Source organism: Anguilla rostrata, chromosome 2 (genome assembly GCF_018555375.3).
Source record: "Anguilla rostrata isolate EN2019 chromosome 2, ASM1855537v3, whole genome shotgun sequence".
NCBI classification, from domain to species: Eukaryota; Metazoa; Chordata; class Actinopteri; order Anguilliformes; family Anguillidae; genus Anguilla; species Anguilla rostrata.
Window position 1 is genome coordinate 18,362,571 of NC_057934.1, and position 23,625 is coordinate 18,386,195.

At 41.2% G+C, this 23,625-nt stretch overlaps 1 protein-coding gene across 1 annotated transcript in view; it reads right to left on the reverse strand.

The window, feature by feature from the left end:
• LOC135247476 (transmembrane protein 150A-like) overlaps positions 1 to 14,416 on the reverse strand; it is a 40,107-nt gene extending 25,691 nt beyond the window's left edge. The window contains exons 1-3 of the mRNA XM_064320965.1: positions 14,023 to 14,416; positions 13,280 to 13,538; positions 2,061 to 2,108 (exon numbers count right to left, since the gene is read on the reverse strand). Of these exons, the coding sequence (XP_064177035.1) occupies positions 2,061 to 2,108; positions 13,280 to 13,344 (113 nt within the window). The 5' untranslated portion in view covers positions 13,345 to 13,538; positions 14,023 to 14,416. The remainder of the gene's footprint in view (positions 1 to 2,060; positions 2,109 to 13,279; positions 13,539 to 14,022) is intronic.
• Between the last annotated feature and the right edge of the window lie 9,209 nt (positions 14,417 to 23,625).

Genomic DNA, 23,625 nt, shown 5'->3' on the forward strand with positions numbered 1-23,625 from the left:
ATAGCTAATCAACTGTAGGGTGTATGACAACATGGACATATTGTGAAAGACCATTTGGGAAGCGTATCAGGACACTAAAGGTGACCGCTTGGTTTTGTCAAGATATTTAAAGGCATACTATGCAGTTTTTTTTTCATTTTTACCTTGAGAAGATAAAATGCTAAGGCACATCAATGATGCACTAGCGATCTCTGTCTTTCCACGCTTTTGCCGAATTTGTGTACGATTACTTGTATTTGTCCTTAGAATGTGTTTGGGACATTTCTGAGCATGGTGCCCATTTCTGTGTAGGGAGGGTGGGTGTGGCTACAAAACCTGTGGTTAGGGATCAGATTGCAATGGAATGTGTGTTGTACAGCTAGCTAGCTGGGGTAATGGCCCAGGTACAGTGAAGCAAAATGATAAGGCGACAGGGCTTGTCCAAGAACGAGCGTTGCTGTAACTGTGGAATTGCTTTTCCCCGGGAGAGTCGGCTGAATTCCCCAAGGGGATGAAAAGTTATGCGGACCTGGCTTGTTTTCTGTCGAACCTGTAAGGGCGGGCGTACATAAAAACGATTTTATCATGGGTATCACGTCGGGAGTTCAGATGCCCTCTCACACTTAATGAGGTTCAGACTGTAACGACAGGTCGGATGATAGCATAGACTACACGAGCTCACGACCAGATCAGATGATGTTACAGACGGCAAAGCACAGCGGGCAAAGCGTCATACATGGAACTACCGCCTGATTGATAAATGATGAATTCAAGCCGATTGTGTCCAAAAAATTTTTTGCCATGTGAAAAAACTATTGGGAGCCCGTAAGCCAGTCGGATTGGTTCAGAATGGTATCTCATACCTTGCGAGTTGCGACATTAAGACCTAATGTTTTTCTTACGATTCGGTCCCTATCAGAAAAAAACAATTGAAAGTCCGCAACTCATATAAATAATGTATGTCCACCCTAAGTAACAATACCTCTAGCTATGCAACTAAGGTTGCCAGATATCCGGTTTTTGACTGGAATGTCCGGATTTTAAATTATTTGCACATGTCTGGTTCGTGGTGATGACCGGACAATGTAGCCTAATGTCCGGTCCGAGTAATTGATAGGATAAATTTACCGGTAGTTTCTAATGGATTTGCGTGTTTGTGACTTGGTCGGGTACTCGGGGGTCAGTGGGTGGGGTTGAAGACAGAGGAGGAGACTTCTTTGATTGTAAACACAGGCTAAAATATCCTGCATAGTATGCCTTTAAGGAAGTGAACCATAACCTTACGTTTTTACATGTTATACCAACATCCTTCAGTATAAATAACCCTTTTAGTCCATCTAAGGCAAGCGTGAGTAAAAATACATGAAATGATCTTCCCTCAGATGAGACCTCTGTGTCTGCACCTGGCTTGTCCATCTCCTCTGTATTTTGGTTTAATTATTTTATTTTAATACGTGTTAATTAATGGTGAATTATGAACAAATTCCCTTGTTAATTCATTAGTGCAACTAAGTTGGATCAACAGGAGAAATGTCAGCTGGGGAGCTAAAGTTAGGTGGGCCAGAATTTTTACTGTTAAATCAGTCATTTCTCTCAGCATGTTTGATATGTCCCATAGCAGTGGTTACGTACCAATGGGCATAGCTATTTCTTCTCAATTAGTCTATCTAAGCTACTGGGAATGTTTTTTATTTTTGTGTACATCATAAAATAGTGTGCACTTGCAAGATCCATATTATCTGAACTTGTACACTTGTTTGGAGCTTAAATAAAGTAGATTCAGTGAAGACTTATATTTTTGCAGTGTGTGGTTATCTTTTCTGTCTGTTTTTGACTGAATTCTAAAATAAAGTAAAAATTATAGCCACCTCTTCTTCAAGCTCACCAGCTGTCACAGAGCAAGACACAGTGATTATAGGTTTCTAGAAGTCACTATTACAGCGAAGGTCACAGCAAAAGACAATACGATCGCTATAAATAGTGACTGAATTCAGCCATAGAGCCAGAGGAGATACTGATATCATCAACTATGAACACGCTAGCAGAATAATGCATAAAGAATTAATGAGGGATTACTCTACCAGTTATCCACAGGACAAACGTGCATGTTGTACAAGGCCATGGCATATCTGAAATGATAAAAGAGACAGAGTCACAGGGAGGATTGCAACAGCGCGAGACAGAATTTAGAATAAGCAATGTTCTTATCCTCAACTTGAATCTTTTAGTACATTCACTAATATGCTAGGATATATGAAACTTTCATTCAGCTTTCATTTCTTCTTCAGCTTATTTTGCCACCTGAAAAGCTTAAAATTTGTCCAAAGATCTAAAAATAAATCATACATTTGCATAAATGTTTAACTGCAAGGTGGTCAAACTGGCAAAACATAAAAACACATAACATCTGAACACATCTCTTGAGTCAGAATGTAATAGAAGTTACACAGCCTGACCAGACCTTGATGTCATTGTTGGGACTTTACTGTGATACAAATATGCAGTGGTTGTAAATGGTAATAGCAATGTTACCAAGGTAACACGCACACCAAACCATAAACATTTCCAGCCATCACATGGCTAATTACTACGTATTTGTGGTCCTGCACAGGGCTGCCAGGCTGATTTCAAATCTCGAGCCAAAGTTAGCACAATCTGTCTGTCAAAAGAGGCCACAATGCAGCAGTGCCAAAATATATCCCATTGCCCACAACACAATGTGATCTGGAAAAGCAAAAATAAAGGAGCTGCCAACTGCCTTCTTACAACAAATATATCACTAAAGAAAAATTTTAATACATCCAATTCAACTCAGGAATGCGTTCATCCTGCAATTACAACTCAAACTGTGTGCTTTTATTAAGTTGACCTGGCTTTAGGGGAAAAAAGCCAAAAAGGAAAAATGCCAGCTGGCTTAGCAATCCTGTACGCTTACACAACTGGACTGTTAACAGCCTGATGATACCTATTTGCTTGTCACATAACACCCAAATAGACGAGACGCTGCTTGCCATGGTATCTTTTGACACCACTGCAAGAGAACAACAAATGTACATATGACCATAGCAGCAACAGAGTTCACTTGATTAAGGAGCTGGGCTTTTTAACTTAGAGCAGTTTTGGTTTTAAATCGTTGACACTAGGGCTGTACTGTATCCTAAAGGTTTCAGTTAAAATTTATTGCTGCACTGTATATGAGTCCAAATCGCCATATGCGTTTAACTGCATTGAAGCACAGAATATAAGAACATTTTTATTCAGACAATGCGGGTCACCATAGACGTCGGGTCACCATTGTGCACAAACCTGCATCCCTAATTCAGCAAATAATTTAACTAATTATATAATCAAGATCTGAGGCTGGAATGAAAACCTGCATACACACGGCCCTCCATGGCACGAGTTTGACACCACTGACTTAGAGGATGTTACATCAGGTTAAAAATCAGGTTGGACACTAGTGCTGTACCCTTGTTATCCTAAACTGTTTCAGTAAAATTTCTAGTTGGGTAAACTGACTGTATACTGATCTGCATGAAAAGCCGCGTTTCCACCAAAATTACCCGGAACTTTCAGTCCCAGGAACTACTTTACCAGGAACTAAAAGGTTCCTTCAGCCAATGGTTGTCTGCGTTTCCACCGGGGTCTAACCAAGCGGCCAAAACCAGACTTCGTTTTTTTTGAAGCTCATTTCCTGGTGTTGTAGTTCCTGGTTGCTCACTAGCGCCACTACGGATGGCTCCAGTATAGGTGTTTTCATATCCGGTTTCCATGTAAGTCTACGGTACAAATGCGATCAAAATACAAAGTCAATAATTTTTTCTCACAAGAACAAATAGTCATAATAGGTGTATTTTAATCGTCTTATTACTGTCCATGGGTCGATTTCATGATTTATTGCGTCATTTGGGCACAGTGCCAATATTTGTTCTGGACCAATGAGGTACAGCTTGCGTCACTTCCGGATTACTGCCGAGGACTGAGCTACGGGGCTACAATCTGTGGTCACTGGGGTGGGAGGTGGCGTCTCTTGGCCTTGACATTGCGGCTCCGACCACGGTCCACCTGTGCGAAGTCAGAAAATACAGGCATCCCATTTTGTAGTGGTTTCATTATAGCGTGTGCTATTTACAGCTGCACTAGATGACCATAAAATAATCCTCCTCTGAAGTTTTGCGGTAGTCGAGTCATTTTTACTATTTCCTTTAGCCCACTTAACCAAATAATTAGTTAGCAGAAAGCGTAATCAGCTAACGCTTATTTGCTATATGTGGTAGTCCAGTAGCCTATGCTAAAACAGTTCGCAACTTCGGCTACCAAGCCATTTGACTAGCTAGCTAACCCTAACCGGCAAATATTCCATCTGTCAAACGTGTTTGACGGCTTGTCAGTCGTGTACATTCCGTAAATGTCTACCTGGGCTATGCTGCACGAATGTGACAAAGCTAGAAGCTAGCAAGAAAATAATAATAATTAGAAATTCAATGTACATTATTTTGTCTTCATGCAACAGGTGGAAAACTTGCTCTTCAAAGTGCGTTGTCATATTTACACGCCTGTAGATCAGTTATTAAAATACTTGGTAGATTTGTTAATCACCGCTGACAGTGTTAATTTCTATTCGGTAAAAAGTGAACGATCGGTCAGCTAGCGTCACCCAGCAAGTAAACAGCACAAACGGCGATGGAGTAGTAGCAGTTAATGGCTCATTAACTACTGTGGCGAAAACCTACGACGATAACTTGCTTGGTTAACAGCAGGTCTACCAGACAGTTATATGAAAATGAGCCTAGTCAAATCACCGGCAGTAGTCTACACATCTCTGATTGACTGACCATCAGTGCAGTCGATGTTCTTCCCCTGTAGTTTATATTGCTAATGTGTGAGCTAACCACGGATAGCTTACCTAGCTCACTGGTAAGCTGATATGCTAGCTAAACATATTCGTTTTGCCGAGAAACATAAATTGAAGATAACTGAACATAATTGTATTATTAATGTCATACATATAACGTGATTACATGACACAGTACAGTCAAGGATGGAAATTAAACTCCGTAAACATTTGATCATATATTTTAAAACATAACAGCAGACAGTCAGCTAGCCTCAAGTTCGTTTAGGTTGATGGGCTTTTCCGCACCGGACTGTCAATCACATTGTAAAAATCACAAGACCGCTTAACTCTATGGTTTTGGCTCCAAATCGAGAACATGGCCGCGCCCGCCATTGAGCTTCAAAACGTGTTTTACAGACCCACGGAGAGGCAATGGGTGACGTCACAGTAGCTTTGTCCATATTTTTTACAGTCTCTGGGTCTAACGTACCGCGAAGATTAGGCAAATTAGCCCACTGACGTTGTCGTCGGTCCATCTGTCATATGATTTCTTCTGTAACCCCATACTACCGAAGTAGCCTACATTATTTTCTAATAACCGGGACAGCCCGGAGGGGTTTATTCCACTTATATACAAAGGGTTACCAACAATGACTATATATGGTTACTTTTGTATTTATTGATTTTCATATATCCTCTCAAACACATTCATTAAGAGCAGAAAACATGCACACGTTGTAAACAATTTGCTGTTTTATTACTTTCTCGTCCTCAATTCCATATAGGCTAATCGCAAAATGACAAGAATAGAACGAAAACTCGGACTTGCGTGAAAATGTAAATTAGTAGTGGTACAGCCACCGTTTGCTTTCCTTCGAAGTTACTGCTAGCCGAGCAGCGAAGGGTGCCCTCCAGATGCGAACCATGCACCATAAATGAGTCCATAGTCTTCCTGGTCTTTTCGTGGAATTGAAAAATGGCAGTAAAATTGAGTAAAATTACGGCAACTGAAAAAGCTAAAGGGAAGATTACTAGAATTAACCTGTTATTTTACCCGGATAAAAAGTGCGGAAGGTGATTTCCAGTTTGCTTGTACTGTATCACCAATGTTAATTATGCAGAACTACCGCATACCTCACATAACTGTATCAAACGTTTTGAGTCAATTACAACGGGCTAACAAAGAAAATCCGGAAGAAAATATTCAGCAACCGAATTAATCCGTTTGAATGTTTTGGTAGCCTACGTAATATGCTGTCCCAGCACGAATGCTTAGCATTTTATAAAACGAATACTAAAGCAAGAAAAGAACAGAAGAGCACACGTCATAATTCCAAGACGTTGACAGGCTATAACCAAAAGTAGGCTACTGCGCCGCATAACATACAAGTTTGATTTGAAGTTATTATGAAAATAAATTGGTTTGCCGCTGCATATTTTCAAACGTGGCGGGTAATGGCGGAAAATAAATACAACACAAATGCTACGAGTACTCGACCAATCAGAAATGTTCAGCGCTGCAAGCTCCACCCAAAAGGTTCCTGTACTTTCGGAAAGTACTACCCCCCGAGCAGGAACGTTTTGGGGGGTAAAACAAAGCCCCCAGAACTAAATTTAGACCCTAGTTCCTGCGGTGGAAACGCACCGAGTTCCTCAAAAGGTTCCTAGTTCCGGGGTATAGTTCCTGCGGTGGAAACGCGGCTAAAGTGCCAGCTAAGCAAAGTACTAATGTGTTAATGTAAAGAATGTTCCTGTTTGTAATACAGGTGTTTATTCTCCATTTAAAAAACTTTAAAAATTTAAATTTAAAATTTAAACACCACAACTGAAGTAGAGCATGGGCACAGAACATTAGGGTATAGCTAGTGCACCAAAAAACACCGTCAATGTCTGTTGCTCTTATGTCAGCCAGAGATGCAAGGCATGTTCCTGTCTGTGGCTTGCCATCATCGTGATGACTGATGAAGAACAGGGACTTCCCAGAAATGTGGCCCCACAGACAAACACAACCCCCCAAACCAAAGTTCCTTTGCGACATATGTCAGTCACAGGCTTGGGTTTCTGCCCTTGAGGTGTGGCACCGATCACCACATCCACACAGGCAATGCCATGGCAGCACACACCATCGACAATCATAACGCGCAATTTATTTTAAAATCCCCCCTTCCCCTTTAGGTAAGGATGAGGCGAGGAATAAAGTACATAAAACGTAACTACGTGTCACAAGCTCTCTGAAATATTACATTTTATCAACTCACTGTATGCATAAGGAGATAAGGCCAGTCAGAGCATCTTGGGTAAGGGGAGGCATGGGGTTCACCAAACAACCTGACACGGGCAGAGTTTAAAGTTTAGCTTCCAGATCCACCTATTGATTTCCTCCCGATGCACAAACAACCGCAGCGCTATGTACTGTACCTTTGTCTGGGGCAAAAATGGAGAGATAAACTGTTAATACTTGTCAGTTCTGACCGGTCTTGCTCACACCATAGGGGTCAGATGGGAAAGAACCTCCCGGGTATTGACCTCCGTGCATTCTGTGAGAGTTAGTCATGCCAGGAAGGGGTCAAAAAACATGGGAGCAAATTAAGAGAGTGGGGCCCGGTACATCAAGGAGCGGGAGAAACAATTCCAAAAAATTTCAACTGTTCTACGAGCCGGTCGATTGCAGGGAACGGTGCACTGTTGAATGGGAAGCCCCTTGAGTTCTTACATCCCACCATGTCCCACCAAATCAGTTCTGGTTACAAGTAGTAGACTGATGGATATTTTGTTACATTTGCATGAGTTTGAGAGGACCGGCTCTCAAACTCATCACCTTTTCACAGAGCCATTCCCTCTTTCAAGCCCACGTTTGGTTTCAAGTTTTTTTTTCATTAGGAACCGAGTCTGAAAAACAGACTCATTACGCATTACAGGTCAGACGGACTAAAAAAAACCTTAGCGTCTAGGGTAAAGCACAACTAAAGTTCTCACATGCATTCATACACACACCTGGCTTTTCCAGGTACCGTAGAACTGTCTGAAGTATTCTGTGATCCTGTAGGTGCGTGCATTTTCTCCCAAGGGAGTGTAATTAGCGTCCCTTGAAACCCTCTAAAATGCTAAGCTGTTTGATGTGGTCTTTTTTGGCAGAGGACGGAATATGCAGTTACTGCATGAATTTGTGAGCAACCCCCCCACCCCTCCCTCCTTTTTTTTTACTCCAGGAGAACAGCAAGATCCTCTGCGTGCCCCTCTCACACAAGGCCTTATCCCCATTCACCGCAACTAGACAATGCCAATCCTCCATCCTAGAACTGAAATGTCAGGTGCCCAAACGTTTATAAAATAACCAACCTAGCAGCTGTCTGAAAGAACCTCTGAACATTCAATATCAAAGCGCACCGAGACCAAGATTCAGACTAAAATTAATGCATTTTGTCATCATATATCGAAAAACAAGGACTAGAACTTTACCAGAAAGCAGAATACCCTGCTGGAGAAAACAGCTTATGCTGGTAGTTAGCTAGTGACCAGCTGGAGCTAGTCGCAAGTGATCAACTAGAACTAGGCCTACATCTGTGAAACATGGTAGCTGTTAGATGGAGATGATAGCTGGTGACCAGCTAGAGCTAGGTTTGTACATCATAGGCATTTAGCAGACACTTTCATCCAGAGCAACTTACAGAACTTTTTACATAGCATTTACATTCATCCATTTATACAGCTGGATATACACTTTACTGAAGCAATGTAATGTAAGTACAATGGCATTGTCCCACCCACTAATCGAACCTGTGAAAAGACCAGTTCTTTACCCATTATACTACACTGCAGCCCGAAAGAGGTTTGTGTAACAAGGCAGCTGGCAGCTGGTGATCAGCTAGAGCTAGGTTTGTGAAACATGGTAGCTGGTGATTGGTAGCTGGTGATCAGCTAGAGCTAGGTTTGTGAAACATGGTAGCTGGTGATTGGTAGCTGGTGATCAGCTAGAGCTAGGTTTGTGAAACATGGTAGCTGGTGATTGGTAGCTGGTGATCAGCTAAAGCTAGGTTTGTGAAACAGCTGGTTGTTAGATAAGCTGATGGCTGGTGTTCAGCTACAGTTGGAAGCTAGTAACCAGCTAAAGTTGGGTTTGGGTTTGTGACAACAGCTGGCAGCTGGTAACCTGCTAGAGCTAGGTGGAACAACTGGCGTCAAGGTCAAGTACCTTCAGCAAGTACATTACATCTCAATAACAGTCAAGACAATTACACCGCCACATTTATTTATAGAAAATGTACTCTTAAGCTTTCAAATTCCAGAGCTAAGTAGTAGTTTTTCTTTAAACAACCCTGCAGACACAGACCTCTGGCTAAATATATAGGCTACAACATGCAGCTCATTATGTGATTAATTCCAAAACTAAGAAAAGTCATTAAAATGTGATTCATTCAACCCAAATGACATTCTAAGCTATAAAATTAATGTTTGTGTCTTTACAAGCAATTGGACTCAAAACTGTTCATAGCATAACCAGATCTACACAACATGGGCAAAAGTATGTAGACACCTGACATCCAACATCTCATCCAAAATTCTGGGCATTAATATGGAGTTGGTCCACCCATTGCTGCTATAACAACCTCCACTCTTATGGGAAGGCTTCATACTAGGTGTTGGAGCAATGCTGCAGGGATTTGTTTCCATTCTGCCAGAAGATCATTCGTGCGGCTTGGGCAGTTGGCTTTCCAATTGATCCCAAAGCTTTTGGATGTGGTTAAGGTCAGGGCTCTGTGCTGGCCAGTCAAGTTCTTTCACACCGTTCTCGTAAACAAAACCATTCCTATATGGACCTCACTGTGTGCCCGGAGGCATTGTCATGCTGAAACAGGAAAGGGTCTTCCCCAAACTGTTGCGGAAGCACAGAATCATCTAGAATGTGCCTGCATAATCGTCTAGGATGTGATTGTGATTGCCTTCACCGGAACTAAGGGGCCTAGCCCAAACCATGAAAAAGCCCCAGACCAAGGGTTATCCACTTATGGTCATACAGTGTATAACGTTGTATTCTTTTGATGTAATCACCATATGCATTTTGTGCTGTGACCACTACATCTACTTTACACTTGTAATCAACTGAGAGAATGAACCGAAATCTACATCCTTCAAATTAGAGATGAACTTTTTATGAATTTACCAAATAGAGCACCTCCACTCATGAGCTTCAGCAAGCTGGTTGCAAACTCTAACAGGCCAGCCAGAAAACCAGCTGGTCCATCATGAACCAAATTAACTAAGCTGGTCCTTCAGCTCACCTAAGCTGGCCCATCACAAGTCAGCTTGACCTAGCTGGTTCATCAGTTTTACAAAGACTGTCTACCAGCTAAAGCCAGCTCGACCAGGCTGGTACAATAGCTACATTTCTACGCATTTCCGGCATGGTTTTAGCTGGAATTTACAGCAGGGCAGTCGGAAGTCTTCAGCTGTTCTCCTGCCATAAGCGTTACGTACACAAACAAACCTATAATCACGGGTGCGTGGCGGTCCGGCAGTGAAAGGTGGCCAAGGACAGGTCTAGCCACAGAGATGACAAGCCTCTCATTATGGCTACAGTGGAGCCAGCGGAGCCCCAGAGAGACACTGTGTGACAGAGACATTCCTGGCCTTCTCCCAGTAACCAGCATGACTGGCACTCACTACTTTTACTGCTCACTCTTTAATGACAGAGAGAGAGAGGGGGGAGGAGACAGGGAGAGGGGGGGAGAGAGAGTTTTTCAAAGGAAGGAAGGGAGGGATGACAGAGAAAGAGAGAGGCAGGGTAGAGGGAGGAGAGCGTATGGCTGTAGACAGAAGAAGAGAAAGATGGGAAAGAAGGTCAGAGAGGTTTAGAAAAAGTTGGGGAGGGTCAGAGAAGTGGGAGAGAGAGGGACTGAGTGGGAGGGAGGAAAGAGACCCAGCAGCACAAATGAAACACCAAGCACAGCTAGCTATAGTTAGAACACAGCTAAAAATATCCAGGAAAAATATGTACATACCCAGGACATAAACTCCGCCCCCAGAAAACACAAGGAAGCTGTTATCCTGAAAAGTCTTGAATTCATTAACTTGGTTGAATTTTACAGTGAATTTTTCCATATCCATTCCCCACTTCAAAATGAGACCCAGTTGCGCTTCTTAAAACATTGTAGCAAACTGAAGCCCAGCTCCATTACAATTCCATGAGCTAAACGACAGAAACTACATGTCTCTTTCAAAGCTCTGATGTAATGACAGAAGGTCTGGTAAAGGCCACCGTTCCCAGTGTTTGACAAAAAGGAACAAAATGGCCTCAACTTCTTTACCTGTCCCCACTGAATGTAAACCAAGATGTTTCATGAATCAACCCCGGCAGGAGAACCCCTGCTGTATCCTGTTCTTGCATAAACACGGACTTCTGTTAGAATAAACATTTGTCACGCAGGGTCGTCGCTGTTTCTGCCCCACCGCTCTACGATGCCGGGCATCGCATTACCGTTAAGCAAACAGGCATTAACCTGAGGGCCCCTGACCGCTTGATCTGGAACCGGCGCTATTTGTCAAATAGAGCATATAAATTATAAGTTATATTTATATATAAATAAGTTTGCCCAAGGGTGGTTTAGAAACAGGAGGAATGCACCTGTTTAGCATTGTGCACTGTTTTTTGTTTAACTTGAACCACGTGGTTACGTGCTGTGTTTTCTTCCAGTAAATTTGTGGCAGACAAACCCCTGAAGCTGGAAACCACACCTGCAGACAGGGAATAATTGGTCCTCGGCAGGCAAAGGTTAGAGGTCGCAGGGCAAATTGTACAGTGCTGGCTCTTTCTGGCTCCAGATCTCCATTGAAATGCCACTGAAGGCAGGTGAAATAACACGGGTTAAGAAGAGGGGAACTAACTACATGCAGCTCCTGTAGGATATTCGGTGCTGTTTTAGTGACGAGTGCCTCGAATGTAGAGGTACTGTTTTGGAGAAGGGGCCCCAGGGCCGACCCGTGGAGAGGGGGCTGCCTGCGCTCGGCCCCGAGGGAGGAGGTGGATGAGGGGAGTGTTAAGGTGCCAGCGTTCGCTCCCCTGACTGGCCGGTCTCCCATCTAACGCACCTCTACGGGGCGTACCCCTCGCCCCGCCCCCAGAGGCCCGCATTCCTGCGTGGCAGTGATCACAGAGAGGTGCCTCGTCTCTGCCTGTCCATCAGTAAAGACCTCTTTCTCTCTCCCTCTCTCTCTCTCTCCCTCTCTCTCTCCCTCTCTCTCTCTCTCTCTCCCCCCCCTCCTCGCAGGCAGCGCTCACACAAGTCCTCCCCTCCCTCACCCTCACCTGCTCCACCCCCCCCCCCACCCCCACCCAAGCCCTACGTAGACAGGACCGTTTTCAGGAACTGGGCCTCTTTTTCCAGCCAAAAGAGGCAGGGCAGTGCTCTCGCCCTAACACGCAAAGCGGTGCTCAGGAAAACCAGGAGACCCCCCACCCCCACCCCCGGACAACACACGTTCCTCTTACATAATCACCCTAGGTGGGTTAAAAGGGTGACAGGCATTACATTCTCTCAGGGAAAAAAGGGACATAAACTTGTTAAAAATACATGAGCGTGCTTTTGTACTAAAGTACGTAATACATAATCCCACCACAGCTAACTGTTACCAGTACAATTAGAAAGCCCCCCCCCCCCCCCCAAACTGATTATACATTATTACATTTTGATGAAATCACTCCATTCCTCTAACAAAAAATAATTTTAAAGCATTACATGAAAGATCACTTTACCCTTTCTAGACTTCCTCTGAATTTACCCTCCATTTAGCCTACATGTAAAAGATAATTCATATTACAACCAGGAGTGGCAGTTTAGGACACACATGAGACCCAGACAAAACAGAAATTAGCCAAAATTACTTTGTCATTTTCAGTTCCAAATCAAATGCTCATCTCAGCATGCTCCAAAATTCTCAGTCTCAGTAAGAGCTTATCAGTTCAGCAACTGACATATTTACAGTGCATCGTAAAATATCCAGTGTTAATTCAACTCTTAACAGATTCAACACTCTGGACATTGGGACCAAATGTGATTTGTTAAGAGTTGAATTAACACTGTAAGAGTTTAATTAACACTGGAGATTTCGCGGTGTGCTGTCCATCACTTCTCAGAACAGCACATGCACTTGGGGCCAGCTTCCTGTATGTATCTGTGGCCCTGTATATTTTCAGAAATTCTTTATAAATATAAAGCAAACATAATTTTGTCATGTAACGTATTGGTTACTGTAGCCTTCACAGACAGACGTTGAAGTATTCTGGTCCTGCACATGGTTGCCTCGCGCGCCTGAGAATCCTTTTTGCCACAAAACACCGATGTCCAATAGCCTAATCCACATGTTCGTGGGTCTGCACATGTCGCCAAACAGACAAAACATCAAACAATACTGAAGCCAGGAGAGTTTAACAAAATAAAAATGAACTAAAACACAAGTTATACTTACACGACCCATATTCCAGTGATCGTAAAGACTGGCAGACTGACAGGTAATATCACCCAAAGGGACATCTTCAGAAAAGTCTCGCCACCAAAAACAAAACCAAAAGTCGGCTTCCTCCGTCTCCCTCGCCGCCACCACGTCCGCCTCTATTAACATTTAATTCCGAAGCCAGGTAAGCCCATCACCTGGATTCCTTCCTCCCACATATGCAGATCGGGATATACACAAGTGTGGCGGAGTTGCGGAGGGCGTTTCTTCCTTTCTGGAAGTGAAAAGGACAATTTTCATTATGAAAAACGTTACAGCTCTACTTCGGGACTTTAACTTTATATAGCTACACCCAAAAACGATGCTACTGGGAAACTACAATGACATCGCTACTATTATTAATTATTTAGTCCACGCTAAAGTACACATCAATGTACACATCACTGTTGTTGTTCTTCTTGTTATTGTTGTTGTTGTTGTTATTATTATTATTATTATTATTATTATTATTATTATTATCAGTGATAGCGGTGACAGTAGCCTAGTGGTAGTGTTGCTGTTGATGAACATCGCATCAATATTTAGGCTACGTATTTTACCACCGTGGATTACAAATGAACACACAAAATATGTATAGGCTAGTTCTAAAGTTCACATACTGTAAACTTAAGAAGAAACTTTTCACCCGAATCTAGCAAAATGGCTGAATGATGTAGAGTACACGAGTGCACTGTTAGATTCTGCATGGCTAAACTTACCTTTCCTTGTGCTTGCCTTCTTCGAAAAACTCAATTCCTCTTCTTGCTTGCCGCGACCACTAAGTTTTGCTGACTGGTAGTATTCGGTAAATATGTTTGTTTTTTCTTTCTTTCAAGTTTCGCAGGCAGCACAAAACGGTGATTGTTCTTCCCCTGCTGAAAAAGTATGCAACTGTAAAAACTTCGGTTCCAAGCCACATCCAAGGTAAGATCTGATTTGTCGCCGCCTCTCCTTCACCTCCTTTCTCCTTTTCAATGGATGTGTGTTTTGCAGCGCTGTGCGGTCTCGTACGTCTGTACCTCTATATACCAGCGTTTTAAAACAAGCCAGCTGTTTCAGGACTACCCTCCCCCCAGCGAACAGCTATTTTCCTTGTGTAGGCTACGTTCAAAAGGACAAGAAGCTTTTGACCTTTCGGAATACAGTGCATACTTTTGCAAAATAATTTGTTTCGAAGGAAATGCGTTCCTTGAAGTATTTGGGCGCAGGGCATCACGATACCTTCTATGGACCTCTTTTTAAGATGAGTATTGAATAAAGTTGAAATGAATTGAAATGATAATGGGTTAGTTTGAAATTTATTGATCCAGCTAAGGATTGGTGACTTCACCTATTGCTCGGTTTTGTTCTGTAACTGCATGTTTGTGTACTTGTTATCATTATAACAGTCAGGGGTTTAATACAAAATTAAATAAAGTTTAAAGCGTTTCTGGCTGAAAACTTTATCCATGATGTTATTATTTATTTGCTCGGCAGATTCCCTCATACACAGGCTATATTTATATTTCACAAAATGGCTTCATGTCATTTATAGCTTCATGATGCTATGATTTAAACATGCTTCCACGAGCCTACATTATGGGCATTGAATAACTGTCAAACATTAACTGTTTAATTCTGAGTAGTTGTCTGGGGGGTCTTGTAGTGAAACTGTGCTCAAAAAAGTACTCAGCATGCAACCCAACAGAATGAAAGAAGCCAAACTGACCATGGGCTAGTGATCATGGCTAACTTCTACCTGCACAAGAACATTTTGGAACCCTTTCTCTCTAACATGCCACACACCTCATATATTTTCTCCTTGAAACCATTCAAAACGAACGTTTCTGGTCATGTTGTTTTGAAGCAGCAAGTCTTTTGTAGGTGATAGGCAAAGACTTACCCTTAGAAGGATCTCTTTTCCTGTCTGATAATTTGCAGCCACTTCACACCATGAGAGGCATTTCATTATCATCTTGGTGGATAACAGCTGGCGTCCTCAAACTCAGCCCTGGAACCCTCCTGTGTTTGATGGTTTTTGTTACAGCCATTTTCTTGCTCAATTAAGGTTGTTGCAAACAAGTTCTTTCATACCTTTTTCTTTAACTTTTGAACACAATTGCAAGTTTGAAGCCTTACAAGTTGCTGCATCTTTGAAGCTTTCTGGGTTGTTAAAAAATATAATTTCACTTTCAAAGTATGTTGTGTATGTTTTCGGGTAGCCCAGACAGTTTTGCATGCATTGAAGTATATTTTAGATTTTACAGAACTTCCAGACAACATCATAGCTAGTAATAGGACATTTGGGAGTTTGTAGTCTTCAAAAAAAGGGTACACTTCAGCACACTTCAAATCAGCCTGTACTGCATTGCTGTGTTTCTATAGGCTGTACATAAGAACCCATTAATAGCGTTAATTCACAATTATGCACATAAATATCTATTTTTGTATTCTGCCAGTGCTTCTTTATTTGAACACAGAGGTTTAAGTTCGCCTGCACAATAGCAAATAGTTCCAACTGGAAAAAAATGTCATTTTTTGAATAATAACCCAGTAATGTGCACACAGGGCAATCCTGTAAGCATAGCACAGCTGGTCAAGCTGCTTCGGGGTTACTTGAAGTGTATTTTTTGTTTTAGACCTCAAACCCCCAAACACCCCCAATACCAGCCATCGTAAAGATGGCAGGTAGCTGCACACTGCAACTATCTGAAATATCCTTTGTTAATGGACCAATCAAAAACATACGCAACATACATGGAAACTGGAACATTAAAAAACCAGAAAGTGAACTATCCCTTTCAGCAGTTTGCCATGTAGCATATTATACTAAATATAAAGAATGAGTTAGTCTGACTGAATCAAAGTTTAAGGATGTGAATTTGTGATATTTGCTGTACTGGACATGCATAGCTATTATATGATGTGGCTTAAACTAGTAAATCATCCTTCAGCAGACATTGGTAGTGTCAAACCAAGAACAATTGATTTGCTCTTGGGGAGAGTATTGTGTTGAGATCCCCGGGATCACAGTACTGAACACTGTCTCACACACTTTGCGGAAGTGTAGGGCTTTCTATTTACACCAACTGGCAACCCTGATCATGAGGCCATTTACAACTCTCTCAATTGTAAGCAACAAAAAGGTTAGATTCTTCAGGGCAGTGCCACTTTTTGTTCAAATTTCAAATTTATCCATGGTAAAAATGGCCTGATGAGGTTTGGCATGCAGAGAATAAAGAGAGAAGCAAGTGGTTTCCATCAGCATTCAAAGATGAGCAGGGGTAACAGGTATCCAAGGCAACAGAAGGAAAAAAAAAAAAAAACAGGTGCGTATGTCCTGACCATGTGTGTTTGAACCATACATTATTGATTAAAATTTTTCGATTCTGGTTTCTGGTTTGTTCTAGCATTCTCCATGTGTGGTTACCAGATTCTGACTTCCTCTAGCTGTCTCAAACTGACACAGTGCAGTGGAAAAAGACAAAAAAAAAAGAACTTTTTCCTGACGTAGTGTCCCTGTGATTGAATAACTGGTCTCATTATGTTCTTGTCATTTTTGCACTGTGTTCTTGAAGATGACAAAGTCAACCTGTCAGTATTTGACATACAGTAGCTTCTTTAAAGGGCAATGGGTCATGGGGCCCTGTCTAGCTAATGACTAAACATTTCTTCAGTGCTGTTGTAACAATGTGACAATGTTGCTACAACACTGTAAAAACATTGTGAGTATGTGGCATATTAGTTATGTAGGTGTTTGTAAGGGAGGTTTTGGCCTGCCGTGTAGTCTCAGAGCACTCACGTTTAACATGTGGCTAGCTCAAAATAAAAGTGTCTTGAATGAAGCTTCATGATGAATGTTTTCAGTTTAAAAAGTACTTCTTGAATGGCCAGAAATGTTTAAAATGAAATGTTATTTTTATGTTTTTGAAAATATCTTTGAGAGGCCCAAATAGAGGGTTAAAAATGTCAAGTATGGGATGTCTCAGGATGACCAAATATTAAAATTTTGTGCACCCATTTTAATTGGTGTGTCCATCAGCAGGAGTTGACAAAAGTGATACATAAGTACACATGCACGGCAAAAAGATTAAAATGCACAGCAATTTTATTGTATCTATTTTCAGAGACTCATCTATTTTAGGAATGCTTTTCGTTATGATATACAATTGATATACATTTTAATCTTTTTGCTGTGAATGCATACCACCTATTCCCTGTCCATCAGAACCTTTGCTTCACTTTATGGACAGTAGCTAACAAGGAACATTTGTGGCTGTGTGTCATGTGTGGCTTAGGGTCTACACTAACTCACTTTCCTAAGGGGGAAAAAAGCTGTACTGAACTTGATGGAAATGAACAGAAAAACAAAATTGGATCAAATCATTTTTATTTGTGTCAATTATTTCTATTTCACAGTCTGAATCATGGCGCTGCTTGGGAATAATCCTCTGATCATTTCTCCACATTCAGAGTTCTGACTCTGGCTCAGTCCAAGACACTGGCCCCTTACATAATTTGCAGTCCCTAGGGCAGTCAGTGTAATAGAAATTTGTTTAAAGAAGAAGAAAAAAAAAAGAAGCTGCTCACTGAACTCAAAGAATCTTTAAAACTGGAATTGCACCTCCCCCATACATTGGCAGCGCATTTATTTGCCACCTCAGGGTATAGTTGGCCATGCTGAAGCGTGAGTCAAGTTTTATGTGTACTGTGATTCATGAATAGGGCCTACTGTTCTTACTCTTCCAGAGGATCGTGCATGCTACCCAGCCCCAAAGGTTACTGAGACCCTGCTGTCTTGCATGTTCCTTGACGTATTGCATAATTGGGTTCAGGGTTTAAAAAAATAAAGACCTCAAGCTAAGCAGACCGCCAAACCTAGGAATGAAGTATGGAACTTACAAGTTTATTGACCTTATTTAAAATAAAATAAAAATGTACCTATATGTGTATGTATATGTACAGTATGCATATTATTATTTATTTTATTATTGGTATTAATAATAATAATAATAATAATAATAATAATAATAATAATAATAATAATAATAAGTATCGACTTTTTATTTTTTAAACACGCAGGTTTTTCATATTTTTCATATGCCTAGTAGGTACTAGACTAAAGCAAAAGCTTATTTTTCTGAAATAGTGCTCATGTTTTGCTATTCTGCTGTTTTGCGCCCTCTGGTGGTAATATCTTGACAATCGCGGTATATCTCAAACGGAAAGTCAGTTCGGTCATTTAAATGTTATTGTTATTATTATTATTATTATTATTATTATTATTATTATTATTATTATTTCCAGCCATTTTCTAAACCACTTATTCCTGGTCAGAGTAGCGGGAGTTGTACCCTATCCCAGTATACGTTGGACAAAAGGCATTATTATTATTATTATTATTATTATTTATTATTATTATTTTTTGTGGCAGTCCAGATTAATCAGTGCATGAGAGGTGTAGCTTGCATATATTGTTCACAATCAACAGACTTAAAACACTTATTCTTTGAAAAAAGCTTCCCATTGGATCAGGGTGGAAAGCTCTTGGCCAGTGGTAACCAATCCTGTTCCTAGAGATGTATCATCCTGTAGGTTTTCCATTTCAACCCTAATTTAGCACTCCTGACTCAAATAATTAGCAGCTCAACAGGACCTCTTGCTGTTGAATGAGGTGTGCTTTGTTAGGTTTAGAGGCAAAACCTACAGGACGGCAGATTTCCAGGAACAGGGTTGGTTATCACTGCTGTGGGCACTCCTCCTATGACTGGCATTTCCTGCTTTGAATGTACTGTATTGTTAATTTGAATTGCGCATTCCATCCTTGTCCACATGGGGACAGTAAAAGCTTGTGAAAACTAGCATCTTCTTCAGGTCAAACACTATCAGAACTCCTCTTATTTTGAAGAGGTGCAAAATTTTCTGAAACTGACTACAGAAATGCAAGGAGCTAGGGCTGTAGAGGCCTGGCCCCTTGCATCTCTGTAGTCAGTTTCAGAAAATTTGGGGGTCCCAACTGTCTGTGATTACAGTCTCAAACAAGCCCCCCGCACGACCACCAACGGGGACTGCGATTTTTACAAAACTTAAAAAAATTTTTTTTAAATAAGCTCTTTTAAACTTATGTTGGGGGTGTGCAGAATGTCTTTAAGCAAGGGTGGGGGTCCCTGAATCAAAACCCCTACTCTACTGGAACATTTCATACAATGGGCATGAGACACTGGACATTCAAATTAGGATTTGTGAATAAAATGGCTGTTACATCCCCATTCACATTTCCAATTCCCTAGTCCTCAACGCTACAGTGCGGTAACTGCATGTATGCCCTTGGTCTTTATTTTGGCCAATTATAACAAAGTCGATGACTGGGGGAATTTTTGGGGGTAAGAGCACAGATGGATCCTGGTATCTGTGAAAGAGCTGTACGTCTTCTCCTGCATGGATATGCTGAAGCCTCAGTTATAAAGTGAGGGAAAGAATGAGAGCAGAGAGACAAATGGGTAGAGGGAGCAGAAATGGCAATGGGAATAGTGAGTGGAATTGCATTTGCCCCCACATCTGAGCAGAGAGAGAGAGAGAGAGAGAGACTCTGTAGAGTTGTTCCCAATGGGGCAATGATGAATGGATGAAAAAAGAAAGCAGAACGTACAACCAGCAGCTGGCAGAAGCTGTGGCAGGCGGCAGTGTTCTCGCAGCCAACAATGACGTCAACAGCGTGTTTATAATTACTTCCTATCAAGCAGGAAACGAAAGGCTGGGAGATCAGTTACGTGTCCCGCTGGATTTGGAGCACCTGCAGAGCGCACCTTGGGGGACATCAAAGCTGTCCGACTCCGTGTTCCAGACCCAGGAGTTGGGTCGCGACAGAGCAAGGGTCATACTTGATCCAGGAGACTCCCCATGAGTGCTCTTTTCGTTTGAGCAGTAGTCGCAATTCTCATAAAATATCAGGTCGCGAACTGGTCTGAATTTGAACTCTTAAACTCGCCTACAGCCGCGCTGTGTAAGGCTATAAATACGCATTCTGGGAAGAACGAATATTCCACTATCTAATCGGCCAGACTACTTCTCAGTCAGTGGGTTTACATGATGTTTGAAAAAGTCAATTTATTGTTTTAAAAAAAGATTAATATTACTCTGCTGGATGCTTCTCATGAAGTTTTTTTTATAAGTTCCTGGTCGGGTTAATTAGGCTACTCCAAATTCAGACTACATAATGTATTCTATAGGATTCAGCACTATTACCGCCATGATAATTAGTGAGATGGTTTTAATTATCTTTCAAAATCCTTTAAGAAAGAATTGTAGCCAGAAACTCAGATCGCCTTCCGCCCCCACAGGTAGTACAAATCTGGCTGTGAATGATAAAGATCTGTCTCACAAACAGGATTATTCCTAAAAGGACATGACCTGCAGGTTGGCAGTAGGATGCAGTTCTGCAGTCTGGCTTTAGATATAGCTACGAGATTTGTTGCGCATGGAGAACAAATCCCGGATCTATGCAAAACGTGCAGTAATGTAGTAAAGGTATGAGCTAATTTTTTTTCCAGTGCAATCAAATCACCTCCAGTCACCATCATCATCGGCAAAACCACCAGTGTTGTCACCACCACCATGCACTTTGGGCTGTAAAACTGCATGACAGGTGCTGTGTAAATAAAGTTTATATGAACTTTATCGCCACTGTCCCTGTTCATAAAACAGCAATGCAATACACCCTCGTCTTACACAAAAGCAGGAGTCACATACGGGCAGCTGAAAGTTGAATAAACACAATCACCAAAGAAGTACAAGAACATACCCAAGAACAACTGGTCAATTCCCTCAATATTTTTTTTTATTAAAACATTTAAAACATGAAAGCCCTTGAACATTTTAATGACATTTTTCCCGAAAACTGCAACACACAACACAACGGGCTCTCGATAGCCTTGTGTCAACGTGTGCTTACTGTCTAATTTGGCTAAGATTACACACAAAGACCGACAGTGATCCCAGCAACACATATCCAGTGAAAGGTAGAAAGAAAAAAAAATCATTTGGCACATTAATGTCTCAGTAGTTGTATATATTTCCCTGCTCATTATGATATATTTTTAAAAACGTTACTATAATTCTAGAGATATTTTGTGAGATGATTGGAAATATTAGCCTCAGATGGGGTGACAAGTGGACAAAATGTTTAAAGCCACATAAACGTCATTAATATTGTCAAAAAAAGTGACAAAGATGACATCGGAGGTTTGTGTTTTTTGTTGTTGTACTTACTCACTACTCCTTTGTAAAGCATATGGCTATTTCATGTATTGCATATGGTTATTTCATGTATAGCATATGGCTATTTTAGAGACTCACTCTGTGACAGAAATACTGGCAGCAAGATGCTGACAAACCTGTGAATGTGTCATGCTAATGTTCCCATTTTCCCACAATGCATCTGACCAGATGGGGAACATGTGGTGTTTTCAACAAATGCACGTCCTTATGTACACACACACACACACACACACACACACACACACACACACATGTCTGTCAGTCTGTGTGGCTGCCAGTACAGGAGTGATACTATAATTCACTAGAGTTCTGAAGTTCCACCCAACATAAAGACTACTGACACACAAGTTGTCAAAGGTCACTAGTAACTAGGTGTGCCTACTAAATACTATCATAACTACCATTTGATTTGGTTCTACCTACTTCTTATGATCCCCCCTCCTTCCTGCCCTTACTTAAAACACAATGTTTACCACAACTGCACAGCTTTCAAGTGAAGTATGAATAAGTAAACTGGAATACATATCACACTATGGACTATGAATCTACTCCCTCTTCTCTCCGTTCTTTGCCATTGTAAAATGCAGCCTACGTTCTTGTGCGAGATGTACTGAGGCTGTTTGTGTTGTAAGAGGTATTACGAGTCAGTTTCTGTTAAGTTTGTCTATTCTCTTGTGAAAAATAATTGTAAAAAAGCAAGGAAAATATGTTTCATGTATTAACCTGTTTTACATGGAGAGTAGGGCCAGGATCTATACAAAATGTCTAATTTGATAAAATTAATGCATGTTTTTGAATGCAGTTAAATCACCAACATCACCACCACCACCACGGAGTAAACCATCATTATCATCACCACCATCATGATCAACTTGTATGCACTTAGACTGCAAAACTGCATGAAAGGTGCTGTATAAATAATTTATATGAAATTTATCTCTACTGTTCCTGGCAGTACAACAACCCCGTGTCACACCCTCATCCTGCACAGGAGCAGGAGTCAAGGGTGGTTAAATAAACTCCAAAAATGAAACTGTTGTTTTCTTTATATCGCCATTTTATCCATACATGAAATATGTATACAACAGCATATATGTATGAAAGTGGAAAAAACTGATATATTTTCTTGTGAACATCATGTATTTTAGATGTATGAAAATATAGTGACTATTTTCTGGGTTTGACATCTCTTCAGTTTACAGTACTGTATTATGGATTCATAAAGGACCTTCCTGCATGGAACTTAAAGAGTGCATGACATCACAATAAGAATGACATCACAAATGGCCAAGTTCATTTGCACTGAAATACAGAAGCAACAATCACTGCAAACAAACACTTCCCTCTTAAACAAGCATTGTTATTGTTCTTATTTCCTTTTTTATGTTTCCTATTTCCTTTCCATTTTTTCCATTTTACATCACAAATAACTGTAATACAATTTAACCTCTACACTTAGAAAAACCCTCTGAACCAGTTCCCTAATGAACTGTACCATTAAAAGGCTATTCTGCAGTATCATTGAGACTAACAGCTGTACACACATTTGAAATAAAAATACAGTACATGGTTTTGTGTAGAAAAAAATAGACAAAATTAGTCAGAGCTATTCAAAATGATTAAAAACCAACAGAGGCCACAGTTAATTTGTACAGTTTCCTGGAGTTGCCCTGCATGAGAGAATTGATTATTGTGATCTTTTAGACGCAATAACAAAGTTATAGGCAATTACCTTCAATCCTGAACCCCCCTCCTCATACCGTTCAAAGTTTTGAATGTGTAAGGTCTCAGCCGAGCCTTTTTGGGCACGGGTGCTGGAGCTGATATTAACACATATCCTCGAGACACATGCCGGTTTCATGGCAGACCATGAGCTAGTCAATGGCACAGGTGGCATCACACGGTGTCCCCATCCCCCGGGCAAAATGGACGCTCCCACAACAACCAACCTTCGAGTGCGCAGACAAAAGGAGGGTGAGGGAGCTTCTTTTTATTTTACAGGTTTCTTACACTATAGGAGCCAACTGGACACTCAGCCAGGGCCTGTATCCACTTCAGCCAGGACA